The 26,386-nt window shown below is 37.0% G+C and overlaps 1 protein-coding gene across 1 annotated transcript in view; it reads right to left on the bottom strand.

Moving 5' to 3' along the window:
- Positions 1-26,386, bottom strand: part of LOC148673452 (aminopeptidase Q-like) — a 34,891-nt gene that overhangs the window by 6,653 nt on the left and 1,852 nt on the right. The window contains exons 2-17 of the mRNA XM_088629932.1: positions 19,240-19,382; positions 17,373-17,512; positions 13,034-13,160; positions 9,955-10,109; positions 9,548-9,661; positions 8,469-8,612; positions 6,195-6,260; positions 5,467-5,532; positions 4,151-4,317; positions 3,750-3,826; positions 3,497-3,633; positions 2,438-2,493; positions 1,942-2,089; positions 1,754-1,851; positions 1,213-1,323; positions 708-863 (exon numbers count right to left, since the gene is read on the bottom strand). Of these exons, the coding sequence (XP_088486058.1) occupies positions 708-863; positions 1,213-1,323; positions 1,754-1,851; positions 1,942-2,089; positions 2,438-2,493; positions 3,497-3,633; positions 3,750-3,826; positions 4,151-4,317; positions 5,467-5,532; positions 6,195-6,260; positions 8,469-8,612; positions 9,548-9,661; positions 9,955-10,109; positions 13,034-13,160; positions 17,373-17,512; positions 19,240-19,382 (1,905 nt within the window). The remainder of the gene's footprint in view (positions 1-707; positions 864-1,212; positions 1,324-1,753; positions 1,852-1,941; positions 2,090-2,437; positions 2,494-3,496; positions 3,634-3,749; positions 3,827-4,150; positions 4,318-5,466; positions 5,533-6,194; positions 6,261-8,468; positions 8,613-9,547; positions 9,662-9,954; positions 10,110-13,033; positions 13,161-17,372; positions 17,513-19,239; positions 19,383-26,386) is intronic.

The raw sequence follows: 26,386 nt of genomic DNA on the forward strand, positions 1-26,386 counted from the left end.
ATTTATCAAAAATAAAATTATTTGTAGATTAAAAAATGTCTGCTTTCTCCAGTTGAACTTGAGTTTGAAGCAGCAGGTATTTCACACCAACACATGCTCCAAGGAAAACAGTTCCTAAATTGAACTGATGGAGACTGACAACTAAATAAGTAGTGAACATAGTCTTGTTTTATATTTTTTTATACATTTGGAAGCCATGTTGAAGGACATCCTGTTTACACAGTTTGACTATAATCTTTTAAATTTGTTGTATTTATGGAGCTGTTAAATGAATTTGCTTCAAAGGACAATTCTTGAATTGTTTCCACATTTTAGGTGATGTAATCTGAAGGTAATTGACTTATCTCCAGTATTTATAATTACTTTAAGAAGAAATGGTAACAATGAGATAAGCATATTACAGGACTTCCATTTGACAAAAAACGTTTTCAAGTTGTGTAAACCAATTTCACTGTTTTTCAAAAGTCTATTGACCTGCCATTTAGTTCCCAGACACACAAATTAAAAGGTAGTCTCAGAGTAACATAGTAACTATCACTGAACAGCCGTACAGTATGAGCATGCTATTTTTGCCATGTGGTAAATCTCATTACTCAAAATCAGATAGTGGGAGATCAAAATTGTGTAGATTGCTCATGACATTTATTTGACCCTTTCCCATATAATTGGAAAACACAATATTTCACTGTTATTTTTAGAACGCATACCTCTTCAAAAGCCAAGGTTCTTTGGTACAGCTCAGGGGCCGGATTAAATCTATTTGATTCTGCTCCTGAAGCTTCTTCCATGCAAACTCCCACTCTCTCTCTTCTCCCGCAGCTATTCCAAAACAATAAATATCTTCTCTTATGTAGAATGGGAACCTGGATCAAAACAAGGCACGTTATCATTCTAAATAAGCATGGATAAAACTTTTAAACTGCAAAAGAAGCACACTTATGACTCAGAAGCTAGAGATAATCTTTCTCATTTATTGTGTTAAAGAAATTTTAGTTTTGGATTAATCGAAGCTCAAGCATAAATCAAGAAAAGATTATGGGTGGGGACATTTAGTAAAAAGAGAAAAATTGCAGAAAAGACTAACCTATAAAGTTAGTCTTTTAACATCTGAAAATCCATACAGTAAACTGATTATTCAACACACACAAAAACCGCTGTAATCTTTTTTTCAAAAGTTAAAAGGTCGTATGTATATATATAGTGTTTCCTTACATATTTGTGGTAGAATTTTTCATCCACTGTGCATACAGTTTAGATGCATGTTGTAGGCAACCTTTATGCCCAAATTTGCATGCAATCTCCATTGACTTTTGCACAGACAACCTTAGAGGGAGACAAATATAGTACACACAATTTTAAATACAGAAAAAAAATCTAATTAATAAATTCTAGTTTTAATTTATATACAGTATGTACAGTATGTTACACCTATAATTGAAAATACATGTATTAACCTTATCCTTGCCCTTGTTCCTGGATGTTTCTAATGTTGTAGCTTTATTTCTGGAAAAACCATATGATCTACTGTATAAGGTTCAAAAGCAAAAACAATATTGTGGAGAATAAGTACAGTATGACTGATGAATTACATATTATGACATATTGAGCAGGGAGTCATACGTTTAAATCAAGTTTGACATAGAAAACATTTTCTATCACAGACTTTATGAAGCTTTGTTGCAAAATAAATTATACTGATACCAAAGCAATAACATTATAATATTCATAAACCTATATTCTTATAATCACTTACTGCATATAAGAGTCATCCTCTCTTACACTCAGGAGATCTCCATCTATTAAATCCATGTAGTAATTATAAATGGGAGTAAAGGTTTTCAACATATATCTCTAAAAATAAAATCAAAAACATATTACTGAAGGTTCTTTGCATTCACATTTTGTTATTGGATTAAGTGTTACGATGCTGGTTTGAAATACCTTGTATAATCCGTACATATTGGAAGAAATCACAGAATCCAGGTAGCTGTTTAGGATCTCTATTGCCTTTGACCACACTACAAAGTCTTTTTCCCTTGAGAGATATTTAGTCGTACTGAGGGCAACTTCAACATCTACATATCCTGCCCTGAGTATTAAAAATTAAATAAAAAGAAAAATTAATGTCTACTAACCCCAGTTATAACTCATATGTTTATGCCTATTCATACATAGAAATATTACAGTTGAACCACCTAAATAAAACATAATTCAATGAGAATAAAAATAATCTAAAAAATTAAAACCATAACTTTGAATTAATAAAAAGTGTGGTTTCATAGCCAAACCACATTAACCAGATCACTGTGGGCAAAGTGTTCAACCATTGCAATTTTTTAATAACAAAAACTATATTTTCACTGAGCAAAACAAAACACTATACAGTATGTATACTGTACATGTCATTCATTAAAACAAAATCCAATCTAATACTTACAACATTAACCTAAACGCATCATCAATTATTTGTGCCCTGTTATTCACTGGAATGACCTGCAGGAAACAGGGGAAGATAACATTTTACAGCATAAATAAAAATACACTCAAGTCTAATCTAAATGGAGTTTATTAGGAAAGTTCAGGAGGAATTACAACAGCCAAGTATTTTATACTGACAATTTCCTCACTTAAAACATTATAAATACTGTATGTTACGCCTTCTCTCCCTCACATTTGTCTTCCTAATCCCATCTCTACCTCTGCAGCTGCCCCTTGGTCACTCCTCACTCTGTATTGGGGCTCCAGCCTCCTCATACTATGGCCTGGAGGTCACCCCTCAGCCAATCCCTTCTAACTTCACCAGTGGTTGTCTCTGTTATACACATGCTTGAATGGATGAGGCTGTTCTTAAATGTGAATCATAATTTTGCGGAATTGAATGGGCAAGGGTGGAATTACTGGCTGCCTTTTCACCGGCTGAGGTTCGATACCTCTAGTCGAGGTAGAGAGCCGATGTGTAAGTCACTCAGAGTTGCGTTCTTTCAGCCCGCAAAAATAGCGAATGGCGAGAATCTACAGTACGTGAGGGCAGAGAATTCCCCAAAATAAAGAAAAGTTCTACCGCAGCCTTCCAACTACTGCTGTGGGTCTAAGGTTAACACGGGGACATCGTGTGAGAATGTAATACAGGGTTCTAATGAAGACCCCAGGTGTTGCTGATACACATTCCCACGCGGAAACAGGTAGAGAGCGAACAGTTAGCGGGCCCTCTAGTGGTGCACAGTGGGAAATTTCTTCCCACTGTCAAACGTCACAAGCTCTTTAAATTGGATTTAATGATTCACCAGCACACCCTTGTTTCTTCAGTACTCCATTGCTGTTGTTCAATACAGTGTTGTTGGACTCAACTATTTAAACTTAATTTCAGGTTTTTCAGATGCTATTACTTCCTGTGGCATGAAAAAATAAAATATGTGTTCAGGTCAATGACTATCACCATAAAGTAACATAAATCAAAATAACCTTGGAATGAAAATATTTAACAATATTGACTTACATTGGGATCTTTCATCATCTGATGGTGCAGTCGCTCCATGTTCTGTTCATCATAAATAACTCTATAATAACCAGATACGTCCACGTTCAGTAGTATCCAATCGTCTTCTGAGGTAATGGCCATCTCAGGAAATACAGCTATAGTAACAATATGAAATATATGTCACCGTTTGATGCCACAGATGCAAATAAAATATTTACTGAAGCACAAAAAAAGCAGAGCTGGATTAATTAACCTGAATTTTAAAACTTACACATTTTTGCATCAAGCCATTTTAAAGGTTGCAAAGATCCATTTTTCATCCACTGTATAGGAACATACCAAGTAAAGCTAAAAAAGGCAGAGAAGAAAACATCCATGTCACCAAATTATTTTTTTCACTTTCTAAATGTACCAGATCATAAGATTTGCAATTACACTAAAGGCCCTCAGAGCATGTTGCAAGCATAAGAAACCAGTGTCAACACAAACCTAAGTACACCATTTTTTTTCTGTTGTCAGCTACATATCCCTTTTCATATAACACAATGTAATGTTAGTTGTCCACCAAAAAAATGTTCCTCCATGAAAGAGGTTTTGACATTGCTTATATAACTTTGCACATTGAACATCTGATTTGCCATAAATGGAAAGCTTTATAAGAAATATACATACTTGCCATTAGAAGTTTGGTTTTCTGTTGGTAGGGCGCATGGCTCCTGAGTTATAGTGCCAGTGCTTGTATTCAGTGAAATAACAGGAAATCCTGGCTGCAATGTCCAGGAGTCCATTATACGTTTTACAGATGTGGGCAGCTGCAGTTCTGACTGACTGTTGGCTGCCTTATCAAAAGACAAAAACATTCTGTTGTTTAAGCGCAAAAGGAAATGTTATGATTTGAATGCACACATTTTGAACATCGACATATATAATACATACAGTATGTGTATAAGAAAAAAAATAAGACTACCGTATTCAGTTGATGCAGAGTGTTAATTCAGTCTGGGTTTAACATCAATAACGCAAGACAGCATAGTATTGGATTACAATGAAAAAATCTCAGAAAGAATGGTGAGGTCTTCTTAGAGGCACATTTCTCCCTGATCAGGCTGAACTGTGGCCTGATCTCCTAGTCCAACAAAACATCACTGGGACCAACTCATCGACGTCATCAACAGCAGACAACTGTGACTAGCAAAGGTTGCCAGTTCCCTGCAGCTGCACAGGGCAATGGCAAAGCATCTACAGCAGTCTATCTAGAGAGTGATCGGGTTTATGAATCAACTCTGCCAGGATTTTGTTAAGAACCAAAGAGGTCATGGCCAACACTAACTTTGAAATGTTTTCACACCAGTAGTGTGTCTATCTCAGAGTGAAAACTTAAAATTATTTTGATTTGTGTGATGTTAAAAACAGCCAGTCTCTGAAAATGGTTACAAAGGCAACTGATTGTCATTCTTCGTCACTGAGCCCTTTAGAAATCTATTTAATATGACAGACTGAAGTCTGTAATGAATCAAAACTTTCACCCATTTGTCAGTCATGAAGAACCAGTCATTTGGTTCATAGAACAAGAAAGAAGCCTTTTTCAAGCAAAGGCTGTCATTAAGTATGAGGTTTATGATTTACCAATGAAGTTTTGTTTTAACCAAATGAAAAGCATGCAATGCTTATTTCAGCGATACTGACAAATGGGCCTAGTGAGACAGTTCCACTGGAAAGTCTTTCATTCTTAATTATATTTGAGCTGTCAATAACTTAGTCAAATCAATTATTGACTTTCATTTATTGAAATTGACATTTGAAAGTCTTTACCTGTTTTGTAGCTAATTTAAGCTACTTCAGCCTCCAGTACCAGGTGTGCAGACGTACTGTACATACAGTACAATAACTTCCACAAAGAATGTTTTAGGTACCATTCCTTCCTTTTTGAAAGAGTAAACAAATAAGCAGTAAGCTTTAACCACAGTAATGAGCTTAACAGAAATTACCATTTGCCAGTGCTTCCAAAGATCATCCTGATCAACATTCATGTAGGAAAAGGCCTTTAGATAGGTCTAAGAGAAACAGAGAGTAAGCTGGTCAGAGTCACCAGTTAAATAATTATTGGTACAGTGCCTAAATAAAACAGGAGAATATATATTAAGGTACTGCATAAGCAAAGTAATGGGTACATGTAGTAACTAAATTGAGCTATTTTAAGCCATAATTTATAGAATCTGTAGAGCACATACTGTAAATACACAACACTGGGTAAGTACATGTGTGAATCTTATATTATACCATTGTAAATTTGTTATTATTTCAGGACAGCCCTGTCTTTCTGCATACAATTCTATCCAATTATACTAAACAATTATACAATAAATAAAAACATACAGTACTCATTAGTACTGTATGCATTAAAAAAAGTGCATTTTATTTGTTACTATTTTCCAATGTATTTAATGAGTAAAGGAAACTGAACATCATGATGAAGTACAGAAAATCAATTTTTACAACTGTTATGTAACCATATTTTGTAGATATTGCACTGTCAACGGGCTGTGTAATATTAAAATACTTGTTTAATTAAGAAACTTGCTAAAAAGCTTTCAATAGCAAGACAGCTCTTGAACTAAGTGTTTAAAACTGAATAAGATAGAAGATACTTAGCACCCAGATGCATATAAAAGCAAAAATTATTTTCATGATGACCATCTACGTATGTAAAACTCACCATGAGCCCTTTTCGGAATACCTTCTCCGTCAGAAACTTTGCAGTCATTTTAGTAATGGAAGAACCCTAACAATAAACAACAGAATTAATGTTGTTAAAACAACAGAATTATTACCACACAGAGAAAAGAAGAAAATGTATCTTTCATGTGATTAAGTAAATCAGTCATGTGACCTTTTGACAAAGGTCATAAGACTAGTAAAATAAATTCCATTTCAAATCTTTAATTAAGCTGTGGATACAAAATCAAAGGGTATTTATAATGTCAATTCTGAACACAAACACATGAATTGTTGTTAGTCACATGGCTAGAAAATCAAATGGCATTAGTCCTTCATCTTTTTGTTTTACAGTTTCAAGTCAGACTAGGTACATTTACTACAAATGAATGGAAATCTAAAGATGACCACAAACAACTCAAAACTGTTGCCTGCAATTATAGGTGAGATACATTTCACACTATGTATGCTGAGAAATTATTTGTTGCTGCTAAGAACAAAATGTGGGTGATGAACAGAGCACAGCACTATTCCTCTCTATTATTATTCTCATGCGATGCTATCAGTCATTGTCAGCTGTAACAACTTTCCAAAGAGGAAATAGACTTAGCCGTAGATTCAAGACAATAGGACCCATTTAGGAAGCAAATTCACCTTTTTGAAAAATATCCACACTCATTTAATATTGCATTTTACTACCAGCAAGGACTACTATCATAGAACAGAAGCAGTGAAGCAAGGCAATAGAGAGAATTGCTATAGTATATAAGCTGCTATGGTAACTTAATTTTATAGCATAAAGCTATTTTTTCCTGCTCTTGTGTTAAAACATTCTGTGCAGTTTGTGTGTCACCTGCTTAAACTATATAGAGTGTGTGAATTAGGGGTTGGTTTGTTACTCCATACATATTTGTAGAGTGGGAACTGACTTGATATACTGTATAATGATTGTGAGCTGGTTGAGGGGGTATTTCTCCATGTACTACTGCAAGGTGGAACATCAACACTATTATACTGTAGGTCCTTTGTAAACAGAAAGCAATAAGCACGAGAAAGTTCCATTGCTATGGAACCATACGCTATGGGGTTCCATATGCTATGTCATTCCCCAGATACTCATGAACAGTGGTTTTAGAAAGTGGGAGGAACCATGTGAGACCAGCAGCAGCAGAAGCAGCACACCACCAGTAATAGACTTTTGTCAAAGCAGCAGACAGGCTGTGGTGCTGGTGACAATGAGGCCTGTGACTTCTGAGGCATGGACATGGCTACACAACTGACAGGATGAAGGTTGCACTCTCTGGGCAGTGAGGAGAGGCGAGTAGCAACCGAAATGCCAACAATGTTGGACGATGTTGAAACTAGACCGGTGAGGAGTGTCTAGCACTGTGAGAGGATGAATGGAGGCAACAGGATGTGGGGCACTTTTAGCTGAGAGGCAGAGCAGTGGCAGGGCCAGACAGAGACCCAGCAGATTTTATGAGTGGATGGACAAGAGGCAGCTACAGGTTCAGCTACAGGCTGGATAAATTACAACATGGACAATGATAAATTATGTGCAAATATTTATACCGTGGAAGTGCCAGTATGTTTTGCATCTACTTCTCAAAGTGTCAGTGATGATTAATCTATGCAATGAGCATTTGGTAAATCCTTTCCAGTGGTTCCATTTCAGAAACTGGCATCTTTTCCAGCTCTGGTCTTCAAGTCTCCAAGTAGACTGTCTTTTATCATCTGGGATTCCACACAAAGTTTGGTTAAGCTTTGTGTAGATAGTGTATATACTGTAGATTACATGGATTCGTGTATAGCCACAAGTTCAACTACAGGTCAGGCTTTGTTCAGGCCTAGACAGGAAGTAGAGGTGACTACTGTAGGCATAGAAGTAGAAGCAGTGATAAATTATTCTATGGACACTGTGTTAAGTCCATCTTTGAGAGGAGGATTGGTGAAACATATACAGTAGATCCATAATCACATTACAGCACAAATAATGCCTTGAGTTTGTGGCCTTTGAGTCTGAATAGTGAGCTGTGATAATAAGGTGTTAACATGTTTAATCAAACCCTGGTCCTGGAGCTCAACTGTGGAATTCTTTCAGAATAGAAAAGATAAAGAAAATCTCTGAGAGCTCTATGTCAGAAACATTTTCATTTTGAAAAGAAAAGCTTTTCTTCAATGCTACTTATTTTTAGGTAAAAACCTATTACACTACGTATTTTTACATTTAGATAAAAAACCCAGTATCACTTTATATTTTCTGCAGCCACTTTACCTTTGAATAAGTCACTAAATCAAACAGGCCCATTATCTGAGTAGGTGTTTCAACATCTTTTTCTTTAACAGCCAGTGAATGACTCATTTGAATTGAATCTGTAAGAAGCATCCTTTGCAAATCATGGATGACAAATTTGTCTTCCTAAAACAAAAAGAAACATATTGAAATGTCCGGCATAGTTAATCACATGTACATGAACTACAGTATCTACTTTCTTCTTTTGCAATTTTTTACACACCATTAAAATAATTTCGGTTTCAAATGAAAAATAACACTACGTAAACTTAATCTGTGGCAAGTGAAGACCCAGTGAAAAACACTCATGAAGGAATAGACAATGCAATGATTATCCACCTTGGGTTTTCCCGAAGAAACATTCCTTCCTCTGCAATAACCTTCTATTGAAGTAAAAATGTGTGTCAAGTCAATGTAGAGGTAAAGGTATCTGCAGGATGATTTACAAGCTTAGATCATCTGTGCAAAATTGACCTAGTGAGGCCTTGGACCCATTTCTAAATATATATACAGTTGAAGTGGCTGTTTCAAGTTTTTAAGTGAACTCATGTGTTTTCGTTCAGATACGCTGGCACTAGATTACATGTTTTGATGAGAAGAGATGCATGAACTGTTTTGGAATTTGATCTTTCATCTGGTCTCAGTGTGCAACAATAGAACAAAAGTTGAATAATGACCGTAGTTTAATACATTTTCTGATAGTTAATAGTTTGCAACTGTCTGTGAGGCTTTAAATTATTGAGATTACAAATCCTTTGATGGTAAAAGGAAAATTGAATCGAATCTCAGAAAGTCTCTTCTGTCCAGTATCTCCTTTAATGTGCTTTTAAATTAATAAGGTAAATATATAAGAGGAAAATTCTGGTAATTAACTGGAATAAGCAAACTTTAAATCAAGTTATTTTTATTCTTTATTGAAAGACGACTTAAAGTCTGGGGAGGGTAATTTAATGGAAGCACACTAAAAGTGGAAGCTTATCAGCCACTACAGATTTCTTGTGAAATGTGTGGGTTTTTTTTCTCTCAGAGAAAAGAAAATTAATATTCAACAACAAACTTACCACATACAGCTGAGGTTCCACTTCAGACGGAATGGTGGATTCAATGTATGTTGACAATCCTTCATTAAGCCATATGAAATTCCACCAATTCATAGTAACTAGATTTCCAAACCACTATAAAATAAACATAGGATACAGTACGTAATTTAGTAACAGCACTTAACTCTCATGGCTTTCATACAAAGGTAGCATAACAATGATGAGAAAGGAGTAAGGGGATAATAGAACATATCTGTGTGCCAGAAACAACAAAACAAACTTAATGCTTGCATATCTTTCACTGCTGTGGTCACTAATCAAAACCAGTATAGACATATTTTTTTTTATTTTATTTTTGTGCCGCAGCCAGAAAACTACATCTGTGGAGAGAACCTGAGACAGATGTGGAACAGTAATCTTTAACTTGCCTGATGTCCCAGCTCATGTGCAATGATTTTGCAGATGGACACTTTGCTATCAGAAAAATGTATGTTAGGATTATAAAACAATGCATCCTCCATGAAAAGAAGGAGACCCCAGTTTTCCATTGCACCCGGAAAGAACTCAGGCACTGCAACTATGTCTAAGGAAACAAAAATGTAAACATATTAATATGTAAGCTTCTCATTAAATCGTTAAATCTTATATTAACCTCCCTACTTCCCTCAAGCTAAAGCACAAGCTAAGTAAAACAAAGTTTTAGATGAAAAAATAGATGGAAATTTAAATTTTAGTCCAATGCCAAGGAAGGAAGTAAGTGCAGCTCTTTTATAAAGTTTATGGGATGAGGTGCAGGTTAAGGACAGTTTAGATTAGAAATTTAAAAACTGGACACTACTCACTTGGAATTAGTTATATAACATATTAATTTTTATTCCACAATGAAAGTCAATCTGAACTCTAAAACGTGATTTGGTTTGGGGTGAAAATTTGGAATTCATTGAAGCTGATGTTAGGAGACTGGTGAAGGATCTCCTCTGGTTTCAAAACCTGTTGTCTTGATTTCGAATGAAAAAAAATGCATATATTCTGCCTGTTCATCACCAGTTTGAAAACGAAAGCATGATGTGCAAATTTCCTTTGTGCGAGAATTATGTTTCTACAATGAATGATGATGAACAACATTAAACTTTTGTGTTAGCACATCTATGCTGTATGGTATTTGGGGGATGTACTGTATTGTACTTATGGGACTACACTTTAAGTAACTACTGATGGTTCTAAGGAAGGAGAGAATATGTTTAATAATGTATCCACAATTACTTTTCATATAAAAAGATACTGAGAGAAACTGTAGAAAAAGTCAATGAGGAACAGATTGTGGCCTACAATCAAAACATGCAGAAAAAAGAGATATCAGATATGCAAACAGGATTCCAGGGCAGGAACAACAAATAGAAGTAAGAGAAGCTAGACTGAGTAGCAAGTATTCCAACTAGTATTCATTCTCCTGAACTTAATTTCACATCTATTCACTCCATATGAGAGAACACAAATACTGTACATTACTGCAGATTTTTAGAAACTGTAATCTTGAGAGGAGCTGCATCTAAAAAAATTAGATCAATCAAAATACCTGAGAAGCATATTTTGAGGAGAGATAATTGCCAAGTTCAACGAATGGACAGTAGAAAGCAGGCAAGACTTCAGTGAGAGCTTGCAAGGAAGAAACAGGATAATGAACAATATAATCTAAGGAGACGAATTGGGTCTGAAAGAGACATAGTGATGGAGTGCAAAGAGATTTTATTACATTTTATTACAATGAGAAGCAGGATTGAAAAACATAACCATAGAAACAAAACATCACACTAAACAGGTAGGCAAATTGCTAGCATCTGCTGTTGACAATATCAAAGAAACATATGGTCATTAGTTTCCTGAACCTTCCTGAGTCAGCCTGAGGCCCTGTTCCATGGAATAACTCTTCTTCACACACACAGCTCGTCCACCCCTTTTTTGGTGTCCAAAAATTCAAATTATAACAATAAAGTACAAATTTATTTCAGATTACAGAAAGTAATCAGACACACTTAAAAGCTACTCCTGAAAGTCACCACTTAATTCAAAACCACTGACAAACAGATTGTTATTAAGGAACAAGTAATAGGTTTATTCCATGCTGAAAAGAGAAGAAAACACAACATTTTGGCCGTGGAGCCTTCTTCAGGTGTGAGCTGAAACGTTGTGTTTTCTTTTTTCTCTTTTCACCATGGAATAAACCCATTACTTGTTCCTTTGCAGCCTACGCATGCTGACGCAGCTACCCACCTGAACTAGATTGTTATTAGTTCATTAGGAATAACAACACCCAATACTCAGGATGAAAAAGAACCACTCTGCAGATAATACCAAAATAGGAGGGTTAGCAATTACTATGGAAGCAGAAAATATAGACAAGTAGTCTATACTGTAGTAAAAACGTAAACTATATACTGAAGAGGCTATTTAAATGAAAAACAGTTAGGTGCACAATGCACAAGTAAGATCATATCTGGAGTATTTTGTATAATTCTGGTCACCATGTTCGAAAAACTATTGCTGATTTGGCACTTGTCCAGAGAAAAGCAACCAGAGACATTCTGGTACTTAAAAGAATTTCCTAAACTGACGGGCTAAAAGAATCAAACTTGCTCTTCAACAGAGAGACTACAGGGAGATCTGATCCAAATATTCAACATCCTCAAAGGCATTTACAAAGTCAAACCAACAGATGTCTTCACAATCATCAGTGAAATAGATTCCAAAAACAGGTCAAAAGTGGAGGCTTTGAGGAAGTACATTTAAAACACACTTCAGGAGGCTCTTCTTTACACACTATTGAACAAGCCATCTTGCTACACCGTTCAAGACTATACCCTGCCTTTCTTTCAAGCTAAGGAAATATTGCTTTTAAATTTCAAGATAAATGTGAAAGGTAAAAATCTATCAATTCTGAAGATCTCTAAAGATTCACATCTTTGCTCGGTTCCCAAGGTGTGATTATTTTATTTCTAAATATCCCTTCATTTAAAGATTTCTGCCTTCCACATTGCCCCCGGAATGTGTCCCTTTAACCTCATATTTTCGCTCTCTCCCACATTTCCATACACGTCTCAAGACACCACAACTGGTGTTTTTATTACTTTCTTCTTACTTTGCAGTATGGAATTACCTTAGCTCTTTCCTTTGCAACCTACTGGCTAAAGTAGTTCCCAACTCTGATTCAGAAAATATAATAATATGATTATTAGTCTGTTAATAGTAAAGACAGTAGACAAAAGATATTCCTTAACCAAACAGTGGATGATTTCATTCTTGTGAATAACTAAAAAGCCTGGCACTAACTGGGTCAAGTGACAGGTACAGATATGTGTACGTTAAAATATTTTAAACTCTTCCTATTCTGGTTATAAATTAAAATGGCACAATCAATTTCTAAAGCTGTGAAATTCACAGAAAATCTGTTTGTTAAGAACAGTGTAAATGAAGTAGACCATTTGCTCTAGATCACTTAAAGATACTCACCTATTTTTGACAGTGGATAACTTACATTCAGCAACTCTTCCAAGTGCTTTAAGATTGGTCCTGTGACATTTAGAGAGTAGTCAACTTCACCACTCCGGACAGCACTTTTACGAGCCCACATACGCAACTGAACAAAAAACACAATACATTTGGAATTTAGCATAATTATATTCTATGGATTACTTTTCAATGCTGTTCAGAATTAATGAATACATTGTAATGCCTGCAAATGCTTTCCTATTCTTAAGGTGCGTTATTAAACTGAGGTTTAAAAAAACTAAACTCCGGATGTAGAACAGAACTTGAAAGCATGTTTTTTAGTCTCCCATCTGAGCAGACATCCATCCATCCACTTTCTAACTGCTTTATCCAGTTCAGGGCTGCAGGCAAGCAAGGAGCACAAGGCAGGATACACTCTGGAAGGGGCACCAGTAAGTTTGTGAGTAAGTACAATACTGCACTTATGTCAATGCTGCCTAGTGATAATTAAATATCTTCCATGTAGCATACATTTAATGTTCAGCTTATGTGTTAATATTTTTTTTTTTATTTAGAGGCAAGGTGAAAACCCCATCCTGTCTGAAATTGTCCAGTGATTTCCAAAAAGTGAAAGTTGATCTGGGGGCCAGATGGAGACTCTAATTTAAAGCAGCCATAAAATAAAAATATTGTCAAACAAAGTCATTTAAAAATAAAAGAAAAAATAATTTGAACATCTATAACATAATATACTCCCTGACCATTGATTCTGTTCCAATATTGTAAGACTTCTATCAGCACCTTAAGATGGATATACAGTACAGTATGTGACACAAGTGCATTATTATCAACACAAAGCACCTTGATTTCTGGTAGAGCAAATGATCAAAGCATATGCTAAAACCATTTACAATGCCTCTCAGAATCGTATAGCTGCCACTGCAGTCTTACTGAAATATACAGTAGCAAGAGCTGGAAAAATCATTATGAACTATGGATGAACGTTTGAACTGCATCACTAAAGGCATGTCTAATAAAATCAAAAGCATTTTTAAAGCATTTCTTAATAAAAATTGGAACAGGAGCATGAAAGTAACCCTCTTTGTTTTACATTAAGAAGCTGTAGTAGTTTATTGCCTCTGTGGTATCAAGAGATAATTTCATTGGTTTAGATTTCATTAGTTCTGTCAAGGATCATTAACATGTACAAATATACATTCTGTTCTTACTGATGTATTTCCTCCATGTGAGCATTGACTTAAAAGCTCTAAAGATTCATGATAACATGTTCAAACTGTACTATAGGCTGTACACAGGACCATAATGTGAGTTATGTAAGAGAAGAAAGTCTTGTATTATCTATCTATATACCAATTATTAAAGGGCAAAAAGGTGAAACCATGGTTTAAAGTGATGTAATGTGAAAAGCTATAGCCTGAAAATGTTTGGTTTCACAAAACAAATGTTGTACTGTATACAGTATATGGCATGGTGATGGCAGAAAGGACTGCGATGACCATGAAGCTGTGAAAAAATGGTCTTAAACCTTAATCCACTTTAGTGAACTCTTATTAATAATTTTACAAGAGTAAATAACCCCATTAATATAATGCAGCATTTAAACATTTAAACATCACATGATTTCCACACACAAACTGTAGTCACCAAGATACTTTGGGGGTGGTAATAGCTTTTTCTCTAAAAACTGAAGGAAATTAATGCCTTCAGGATACAGTACAAATGTCCCTAGGCCAAGGATGAGTCTGGGAAGGACTGTGTGTTAGTAGGTTTTCTAGGTCTTTTAAAACCACCACCACCTGAAGTGTTGAAATTCAAATTAGTCCAATTTTGTCACGCCCTCTGCAGCCAGAGGGCGCTCCTTCTTTGTCCTGTCCCTAGTTTTGTGCCTATTGTCCTTCCAGTCCCTCTCTTTCCCTTGGGCTATATATTTCCGGGTCTTGCACTCTGCCCTGGCTCAGCATTGACGTTCGGATGTCCTGAGACCCGCCTAGCACCAGGGCGCCCCACGTCCGCTCCCTGAGGGCATAGGTTTCTATACGGCATTCCTGAACTCTTTGCAGTACGAGCCCGGGCCTTTTTCCCGTCTCGCCGCTACGCATATGGGTCTTTTTCCGCTCTCTTGCTCCCCATGGTTAGTCTCTTTGGACGTCCGTGACAAATTTAGCCAGTAATGAGCTGATTGATCTTTTTGAGAGCTGAGTTGGAATGAAAACCTACAGACACACAAGCCCTCCAGGTCCACAATTACTCACCCTTGCTGGGGTTTACTGATACAGCCAAGGGAACATGTTAGAAATTAAAAGGAAAGCATGATGAACAGCTCCCCATAGAAACCCTGATATTAACCTATTTCACTTCACTTTCCAGCCCACCTGCCATTGGCCCCAGCAATGTCTACTTTGTTTTTGTCTTTCTCTTCCCCTATTTCTTTCCACACTCCTGCAGGAACCAGCCTGATTACTGATGCTTGCCCCCCGCCACCGCAGCATGTCTGGGTCTGTCCTTAAACAGCTCTTGCCCCATGCAGTCCCTGCACTACTGTCCCTGCTCCTCTAGTGCCATAGGCATGGCCCTCCTTCCCCTCCAGCATCCTACACAGTGAGGTGTCAGTCTAACTTTTTTCCCCAACCTTTTCTACTCCCAGCCCCAGCTCACGTGTCTAGTGTCTGCAATATCTGTCTGCAGAGGAAATGGCTTATATTCCCTTGGCTTCACAAAATAACTCCAAACTCCCCTCTGGGATTCTGTAAAGTTCCTGCATTACAGTACCTGGCCAGCAGCCATATCACCCTGCAACTCACAACTAGCACCCTATTGAAGCTAAGCAGGTGTGAGTCTGGCCAGTACCTTGATGGGAGACCTCCTGGGAAAAACACAGATTGCTGCTGGAAGTAGTGTTATTTTGTATTGCAGGGTTTTGGGAGACCTCTTCCTGAAGCAAAGCTCTGGATGCGATGCAGCCCTAACTGACTCCTCCTCATTCAGACGTAACAGTATATTCCAGCAACACTTTCACCACCTTCATGCACAACAGTATTCACTGCACCTCAAACTCTTTACTCTCACGGGTTAACTTCGAAATGTTACTGAGGCTTCCACTGGACCTTTCATGTACAGTTTTCTTTATTCCATCAGCTAACCATATCCTTATATTATTTATACATTATATAATAAAAATAATAACACACTGGGATTTTTAATGACCACAGAGAGTCAGGACATCAGTTTTACATCTCATCCAAAGGATGGTGCCTGTTTACAGTATAGTCTCCCATCCAGGTACTGACCAGGCTAACACCTGCTGAGCTTGGGTGGGTTGCCAGTTGTTAGTTGCAGAGTGATATGGGTGCTGGCTGATATAGCTGCTGGCTATACAGTATATTCTACTTTATATTCTACTTTAATACTGTATCTGTAACTTATGAAATATACATCAGCATTATGAGGTCCCCCTCACTTCTTTGTGGGAAAACAATGGCCTCAGCCTCATGGCCAGGCTGTCATTCTCGGAGCCAGGTGACTAAATAAAACATTCTAATTCAACTCACACTTCTGCTCTGTCTTAATTAGAATTTAGCCATTTACACTGAACACATAAAAAATGCAAAACAAATTACTGGGGAACGTGTTTAAGACACATTAAAAATGTAGGAGTTTAGCCCAAATATTGGGTGGTTCCTAGAGTAAAGCATATGTTTTGTTTTGCAAGTGCAGAAATGGCAAGAATTGTAAAAGGCGCAATGCCATTTCAGTTCTGTTTGCGAAGGGTAACATTTTCAAGTTCAGTATAATAACAACTCAAATCATACATTTTGTCTATGTAAGTAGACAAAAAAAGACAGTTGCACACTACTGGACATGTGAGTCAGAATGCCTAGAATATGCACATACAGCATATACAAATGAGAAACATCTGCAGTAAAATGGCAACATAGTCCCCTGTTGCATTTCTTTAAAAAAATAACTCTGGAAATCAGTACTTTATGCAGATTTCTGGCAGTGCTGCACACTGGCTAGGGTTCTATAGAATCATGGTTTCAAATCCCTGGTGCAATACTGCTGTTGCACCCTTGAGCAAAGTACTTCGCCTGAATTAATTCATTAAAACACCCTGCTGCATAAATGGGTGAAAATGTGATCTGCTTAGGATAAAAGTATCAGCCAAACAAATCAGTAAACCCTTCATACTGCATTATATTTCAGCAATATTGGGCAGATGTCTGGTATTGTGTATGATGGCTGTGAATAAATATATTAGCATTCGCAACCCTCGCTTGTACTATATGAAAATCATGTACATTAACAGACTTGACAAATTAAGTTTTATTAATTGACATACCTCTATTCCATTTTCACGACTTTCTATATAATCAAATTCACACACCATAAAAGCTACTATGTAAGTTGACATTCTTGGTGTTCTTTTAAATGTTGTAACATTCCATAAGGTCCCATTGTTATCCTCTATTTCAGAAACACCTGAAAAAAATAGCATTTGTTTTACAAACAACAAATACATAACAGCAAAGTTCGAATATTTAAGAATACTAACCTTTCCAACTCATCTACTCTTTGGAATCTATGTAAAATCTATCATTGTAGTACAAAACTATGAAATTGTCAGAAAAGCATAGCAAACATTCAACAGTCTTTATAGAGTTCTATTACATTTGAGGTTATTTGATTTAAGACCATAATAATAGGTCAAAATCTAAAATATCTGGGCTTAATCCTAATTAATTATGCAATGTAAGTAACCAGACAGTTTAGCATCTCACAGATTATCAAAGCTCTAATGAAACAGGACATTTTTTACGATAGAAAAGTCCAAATAAACTAGGCCCAAGTGTCAGACTGATAATTACACATAATGTGAAGACATCTGTTAAGTAGATAAACACTTCTCTGTTGATCTTTGTGCTGCTCCTAGGATGTGAGGAGTAACTGTGCTGTTAAAAAGTGTCCCTTCGAAATATGAATTCGACATTGTACAGAATGCTGGTAATCTATATCAAACTGCGGTCAACAAGAGTGGATGTACAGTTCTTGCCATAAGTGTCAGGTCATGTGACATACTCTCATTAAAGAAAATGATAAGAATTGAAACACATTTTAACATGCCAGATAGCACTTACTGTACTTAATTTACTTAATTTACTAAAGCATTTTAACTAACTTAATAGCAATGTACAAACAGTTTTACAAATGACAATTTGTGTTAATTGCGAGGTTCACTGCCCTTTCATTTTTCCCAGTCTATTTGTTGTTCCAGCGACACTGATGAGTGAAAGGCAAACCATAACCCCTCTGAATCTGACCACCTGACCGCATGAGATTGTACAGATTCACTTCTTTGCACACTGTCTCCATGTTCAGCATATGCTACCGCTGAGTAAACAATCTTTGAGTCTGTACATCTAAATGCAGAGTTTCAATCATTCATTCATGTGTACAATATCTGCATGGTCATCAATCACATTTAGCGGAAACAAATGACAACAGCCTTCCTTGTGATGAGAGTGGTTGTTTTTCCTCAGTCGGTCACTGCTACTGAAATAACACATACTGTAGACTGCACATAAATGTAGAGGCAGGAAACCTAATTTTGCAATTAAAAGATCTCCAGCTGGGTCTTCTCCATTTGATTCCTTACCGGTGAAAACGCGTTTAAAGAGGGGACTAGTTTAAATTACCCTCTGTGATGCTTGTGCCTTAAAAGCTGCCACTGTTTGCAACACTTGTACTTCAGCCAAGGTCATAAAAGTCAGCTAAAAGTAATGTGTGAGCCTTGTTAGTGACTTTACTGAAATGTTCCCTTTAACCTGAACAGGCCTCAAGTGTTACATTTTTACTACAGGACTTCAGCAGCAATTTTTTCCAATAGATAGAGTTTTGACTGATTACACAAAAGTTCCTTGTTATTCATTCCTTATCCCCAGCATATATAATATTAAAAAAAACATCCTCCAGAGCAATGAAAAGAAGGATGTTTCACAGTGACAGCATGAATTGCTTAGTCTGTCCGAATGCAGAATATTCACTGAGCAAAATAATTCTTATAAGATTCTAATAGCTGTCTACTTTTATTGATCTATCGTATATACAGAATGTAAACTTTACCAATTTTAATGAATGGTGTCTATTTTTCGTTTTTTTTTCTTCAGTGCTTCATGTTTGCCATTACAATACAAAATATTTATACTTACCAACAGCTGCCATGTTTGAAAGCACAACATACTTAAAAAGGTGGACAATCCGTATATCAAATGTGGCTTTCATTGCGGGTTCATCAAAGCAAGGAAACACAGATCTTGCATGGGTTGGCTCCAGTTGGGAAACAGCCAAAGTCCTGGTGGTTACATTTTCAATTAACAAAACAAGCTTTGTACAGTAGGTTTCATGGTCACAGCACAGTGATTTCAAGCTATTGTATAGACTGTTTAATCTGCATGCACACAGCCATTACAATTTTCTCCATGCTTGTTTTAATATTAGACCTTATTCATGTGCATATACCTCTTGGGAATAGTTATTATTAAACATACAGTACCAGCCTGCTGAAGTTCAAGATACTGTATACATGTGTTACTACAATGTCTGCAGATGAGTACTGAACAAAATTTACAGAATACAGTAAATAGCCTTAAATTAAACTTTGATACCCACTTGTCTATTAAGAAAGTTTGTAAATGAGAGGAGGCCATTGATTCCATTTACCTCTTTTAGCTTGTAGTAGCTAAATTAGGTCATGAAAGAATAAGGGTAATTAGTGGGCAATTAGTTCCAGACCCACTCTACCCTCTCTCTCTTTCCTAGCGTTAATCCCGCATCAGCAGGGTCCCCTTGTCGGCACACCAGTCTCCATTTGGTGGTTTGAACCAAATCTTTACGCTGACGTTGCCATTAATTGCAACCGAGAAATACTCCAACTGGCGCGTCGCTCCGCCTGCCGTCAGAGTGGGAGGGGGGGGAGGAGAACAAAGTAATGTAGCCAATTCATAGAGGGGGATTATTGGGATGGGAAATTTGGCCAGGACACCAGGGTCACATCCCTACCCCTACTCTTTTCGAGAAACACCCTGGGATTTTTAATGACCACAGAGAGTCAGGACCTCGGTTTTACGTCTCATCCGAAGGACGGCACTTATTTACAATATAGTGTCCCTGTCACTATACTGGGGCATTAGGACCCACCTGGACCGCAGGGTGAGCGCCCCCTGCTGGCCCCACCAACACCTCTTCCAGCAGCAACCTTAGTAACCTCAGGTACTGACCAGACTCACACCTGCTTAGCTTCAGTGGGTTGTCAGTTGTGAGTTGCAGGGTGATATGGCTGCTGGCCAGACCCACTCTACCCTAATACTATATAACAACATTGCTAATTGGAGCCTGGTCAAAGAATGGCAGGTAAAATTTATTTCATAAATACATTTTAAAACAATATCTTTATTTGCTTACGCAGAAAACTACCCAATAAATTCAAACTTTATAGGAGTGTGGCACAAGGAATTCACTCACTGTAAAAGATTATATTTTCAAATCCTGCAGAAAATTCATGGTTTTCCATATGGCTCTCATTTTCATGGTCCTAATGGATAGGCTGCTCCTTTTTAGAAATTCACTCCTTTTAAAAATGTATTTTTAAAAAACAAATATTATTCTGACAATAATGGATATGTCAAAATATATTTTTGATCTAAAACCATAATTCCCATTGTTGTGCAGGTGAAGAAAGTAAATGGTATACCTTACCGGGAATAGAATTACACAGATATAGGTTATCTCTCGAAAGTTCAGGTGGGTAGCTGCGTCAGCATGCGTAGGCTGCAAAGGAACAAGTAATAGGTTTATTCTCCATGGCCGAAACGTTGTGTTTTCTCTCTTCTTTTTTTCAGCATGGAATAAACCTATTACTTGTTCCTTTGCATCTCTAGAAAGGTAATCAGAAAGAGGAAATGCTGTATTTTATAGACAGTATGAACTACAGTATGTATGAACATTCCATAAAGCATGCATTTGTTGGTAAAAACCATAAGGTGATGAAAAATTATTTCTTCATGATTTTGTAATCCTGAATCCTATTCAATAGCTGTTATTCAAGATGTCATCCCACAGTACAATGGAAGAAAACGTTTTTTTTGCAACATTGTGGGATTCAGTCACACAGTAATCATATTCATTTCCTGAAATTTCTCTCATAGCACGCCCTTCAATATGAAAGATAATCATGGATAATTAACCATTACATTTAATTCCTTCCATGGGGCCAATGGAACGCACTTATACTTAACCTCTGTTATCTATAAGGCACTTCTTATGAAAGACAGAGAAGCCAATATGTTAGACTGATTTTCCATTTGTCTTTATCTCACCATATATTTCAAAGCCATCTGCTTAAGTGAGAAAGGAGAATTCAATTACAGGGGCTAATAGTGTCATGGGTCAGATAAGGTGTCATGTCAATAAAAGATATCCGATGTTTTATTTTGATAGAAATGAATAAACTTTACAATATGTCAATGTCAATTGCAGAGTATTTCTATCTTATTGGATTTACGAAAAAATATTAATGACAAGCTTATATTCTTCCAAATTAAACTATATTGATAACAGTCAAAACTACTGTATTATACAGTGTATATTATAAAGGAATTGTAATATATGTCTACCATCAGTAGAAACACAAACGAACTTCTAAACTTTCCTTTTGGGGCTCTTGTATTACATACTGGTACCTGGAAGTCTCTGGGTCACATATTTTAATGACAGGAGAGTAAAAAATTAGGTGGAACTAAAAAATATGCGTCACCGGGCTGGCTGCTTGGATAAAGTGTAACAGGACAGATAAACAAATAAAATTAAGATAAATAGATAGGTAAATAGATATATATGATTTTTTAAACAATTCTAAGGCCAGTTTTTCCTTACATTGCCTATACCTTTTATTGTTTATATAGTTAAAGTCATGTAAGCAATAACATGGATACTGTACATACAGCAGAAGACTCTTACCGTACAAATGGATGAAACTTTCAAATAAAAACAAAGCTTTGCTTCCTTTAAAATATATGCTCAGTTCATACATTTTACTTCATGAATAATATAAGTGTAACAGAAAGAGTTACAGGTAGAACCATTATCATATGAGCCTTGTGTTTCCTTGGAATTAAATTAATAATTTACAGTGTGACCAATACTGTATTATGATTATAATTTTGATTTGTGTCATCATGGTACTGTATGCTGTATGTGTATGAATAATTATAACTCTGTACAGTGTCATTACAATTACAGTATATTTTTTAAATTGTTTTAAGTAAGACACATTATCAATCTTAACTCATTTTTTATACAATGTTATTGTTTCTATTTTATTGAGGTTATGAATAGATCTAGAGGATACTGTATGTAATACATTTAACACCATGAAGAAAAATGTCTAGATTGAGTAAACAACACAAAGCCAAAAAACATGTTTCAATTTGAAGCATAAGATCTGGGTTTTATTTGGGTTAAAAAATTAAACTGAAATATAATGATCACTGTTATTTTGGAAACTAAAAAAGAAAGGGTGTTTTCACATTCAGTGCCAAATTTCCAATAAACAAATTATGTTTAGTTAAACTAAACAAAATTTAAACCAATGTAGTTTCGTTCTAATAAACTAGTTTAGTAAACTTCACACTACTGCAATACACATACAAAACAAATTACTGTTATCCCTGTAATATTTGTGATTATCAATATTTGGAACATCAACATTTGCAGTACATTAACAGGGATGTTAGGTCAGGCAGATACCACAATACCACCGCTATAGAATTGTAGGATTTTAAAATTACATAAGAACAAGAATTTAAGAAAACCGATGACCTTCTTGTGAAATGCCATTGCCAGAAACTACAATTCCCATGACACTGGGATACTGAAAGTGAGGAAAATATTGTACTGTATAAACTGTGTATATATTAATTAAAAGGTTTAATATAATCAGACTGAAATACTGAAATGCATCTGCTAGAATATGAGTAATTGTATAGTTTTATACACATTTGTGATACTTAACATTATTATGTACTTCTCATAGTTATAATGTTATAACTTTTTTATATGTTAAAAAAAATGTAATTTTGCCATTAAGTTAAAAGTAAAAATTAAGACAAATAATCCTTCAAATTTGTTATTTAGCCACAAGAGCCATGGCACATGTTGATCATGTGTTTTTTGGTGTGATATGAATCATAGATTTCTCTATTTGATTTCAAGTGATTATGAACAGTAGATTTGCTTTTGTACTCCAGCACAACATTCATGAGCTTCGGAACAGTTTTTTATCAACTTTTTATCAACTCTTATCAACTGAGGATTTACAATATTTGAAGCACTCTTGATTTCAAGTAAAGATTTTATACAGGCACTTCACGGGTGCCATGACATGGCTGGCTTGCAAGGAGTGTTCGGAATCAAAGCAAGGCTGAAAATCAACACCTGGATCTATGACTCAACATTTATAGTACATTAGTACGTTAGCAGAACCGAAGACGTAGGTCAGACAGAGATACAAAACAGGAATACGTCATGACGATAAAATGAAATAAAATCATGTCAGATTGAGACAAGGGAACTGGCACCATTGAAATTGAAAACTGAGCATGGCGACATGTTGAAAGGCAGCAGGTCCAGATAATATTTCCGTTGCCCTGCTTGAAAAGGCAGGGGAGGCCAATCGGGATCCAAGCTATATGTTCCAAAAACTGGAAGACAGGTGAATGGCCAGAGGAATGGACACATTTAGTATTCGTCCCATTATATTAAAAAGGTGTTTCCTGCGACTGTAACAACTACTGAAACAGTGCACTGGTATCGCAAACAAGCAAGATCCTTGTAAGAGTGATCCTAAAGTCCTAAAATCCTAAAATCTTCCAAAGCAGAGATGGAGTCTGCTGATGAACAGGCTGCTTCCAAACAGTAATACTAGAGTCCAGATAACACATCTGCAAATCTTCATAGAAAAGACAAGAGCGCATCAGCGACCACTGTACCTCTGCTTTATGGACTTCCAGAAAGTTTTCGACTGTGTGCCCTTAGAAACTCTGTTATTCAGAGCTCTAGCTGGAACACCTTGACCAAATGATTGTGAATCTATAAGGTTGTGCACCACTTGTGTGTCATCTACCTTATCCTATATAACATTATCCTGCAATATGGCAATGAGGCAGACAAGCAAGCATTGGAAGGTTTTAAATGTGGCTTCAGCACAGGTGTAAAAACTATCACTAACTTACTGAACAATAAGATGATGACCTAATACAACTCACCTCTACAGTAGAAAAACTGCAGGAGCTAGTAAACAGAATAACCGAAACAAGGGAACATCAAGAAAAAAACAAGTGTTAGTATCCGATTGGCTAACAGTTAACATGCTGAAAAAGCATTTTTCAGCATGGAATAAATCTATTACTTGTTCCTTTGCAGCCTACACATGCTGACGCAGCTACCCACCTGAACTATAACAATTAACATGTAAAAGGTACATGTTTGGAATAGAAGATTACTTTATCTACCTAGGTTCAACTCTCAATCAAAGAACTGTCATCAAAGAGACTGCTCCAGGGCGATTAGAGCTTGCCTGAAAAAGGTGTCCTGTTTGATGGAGAACCTGAAAATAGAAAAAGCGAAGGTTCTGTAGTACTCTCAGGTTCACATGGGTATGCGCCCTCTCAGCTGCCGCCTCAGGTCGGCCTCCCACCGTTGGGGACTCGAACCCAGGCCTCCAGCGTCACTCAACAGGGAACCAGCCAGTTGAGCTAAAGGGAAATCTCACCGCCAGCCCGCTGGCTGCGGTCACTGCTATTCACAGGGAAGGGCGGTGACGTCACCGTACACCGTGACGGTGACGTCACCGTGCCGCCAGCCCGGCAGCTGCAGTCCATGCTATTCACAGGGAAGGGCGGTGACATCACCGCGCTGGCAAGATGGCTCGGACAACCTCTAATGTCGGCCGTATGCATTACACTCTCCCCCGCTTAATTCGCCATCCTCGGCGAAGGGCTATCCCATCCCACTCTGACACCAATGTAGTGCTCTCAGGTTCACGTGGGTATGTGCCATCGCTGCTGCCGCCTCAGGTCGGCCCCCCACCGTCGGGGACTCGAACCTGGGCCTCCGGCGTCACTCAACAGGGACCCAGCCAGCTGAGCTAAAGGGAAAGCTCCCGTCAGCCCGCTGGCTGCGGTCCCTGCTATTCACAGGGAAAGGCGGTGACGTCACCGTGCTGGTAGGCCGGCTCGCACAACCTCTAAAGTCGGCCGTATGCGTTACAGTACTAACCAGCTGTGGCCAGCTGCAAAGTACAGTTTTAAACTTATTTAGTTTTAGTTTTAAATTAAAGAAGGCTGATTGTCAGGGGATAGAGGCATTTGAGATGAAGAGGAACGTCTTTGAGCAGATCAACACTGGTCATTGGCTGCTGGGAACAATCAAAGAGAACTAAAAACTAAAATTACTAAGTATAAAAGGTTAGACAAATGGGAAACTTTCTACCAAAAGCCATGTTTCAAGATTGATCTAATGGAAAAAGGCCTGCAGGGAGACTGAAATGGATGAAAGATGTGTTACAATGGACAGGAAAAACAACTGCAATTGTCAAATGAGAGAATGTCAAATGCGTGTAGAAGAATAATTAATTTTACCAACTACAGAATAGAATAAAGCAATAAAGTGGGTGTGTTCTTTCATTTGTGTATTATTTGTATTCTTTTTCTTTTCTGGATGTGTGTGCTTTAATACAAATTTATGTTGGTGATTTTCACAGAAAATGTCTGTGGCTGATAGTTGCCACAGAATTCTATGATGAAATGTGAATTCTGCATTGACATCTGGGATTGTTGAATCATGAGTACTGTTCTGCATTTACTGATTGTGTCTTGAATGGGCTGCCCTCCACTACATTCTGGCTACATGTACTGTATTTAGGCAATGGAAAGAGTGTGTGACACTGGGTCCTGCGTGAAGTGTTTAGGTGTTGACTTGCTGATATAATTCTCCATGGCATTTGACAAATTAAGGAATATGCCTCTGGGCCAAAGACCTCCCATACTGTCATTCCAAGAAATGACATCTAATGCAATAAAAGACCAGATTCCTGGGACACATTATTATCCCTGACAGCACATCCACCAATGTGGAGAATGTTGCAATAGTCAGCTTCTGGCCATTCTCCAAGTCAGTTAAATAAAAACACATGCAGTTAGGCTTGGCGTCTTACAAGTACTGTGTCATCTTCAGCTTTGCAGACACTGCCACTACTCTCATCACCTCACCATTAAAAAATCCTGTTTCCCCCAGAATGAG

This window comes from Lepisosteus platostomus, chromosome 4, assembly GCF_059453375.1.
Source record: "Lepisosteus platostomus isolate fLepPlt1 chromosome 4, fLepPlt1.hap1, whole genome shotgun sequence".
In the NCBI taxonomy this organism is placed as follows: Eukaryota; Metazoa; Chordata; class Actinopteri; order Semionotiformes; family Lepisosteidae; genus Lepisosteus; species Lepisosteus platostomus.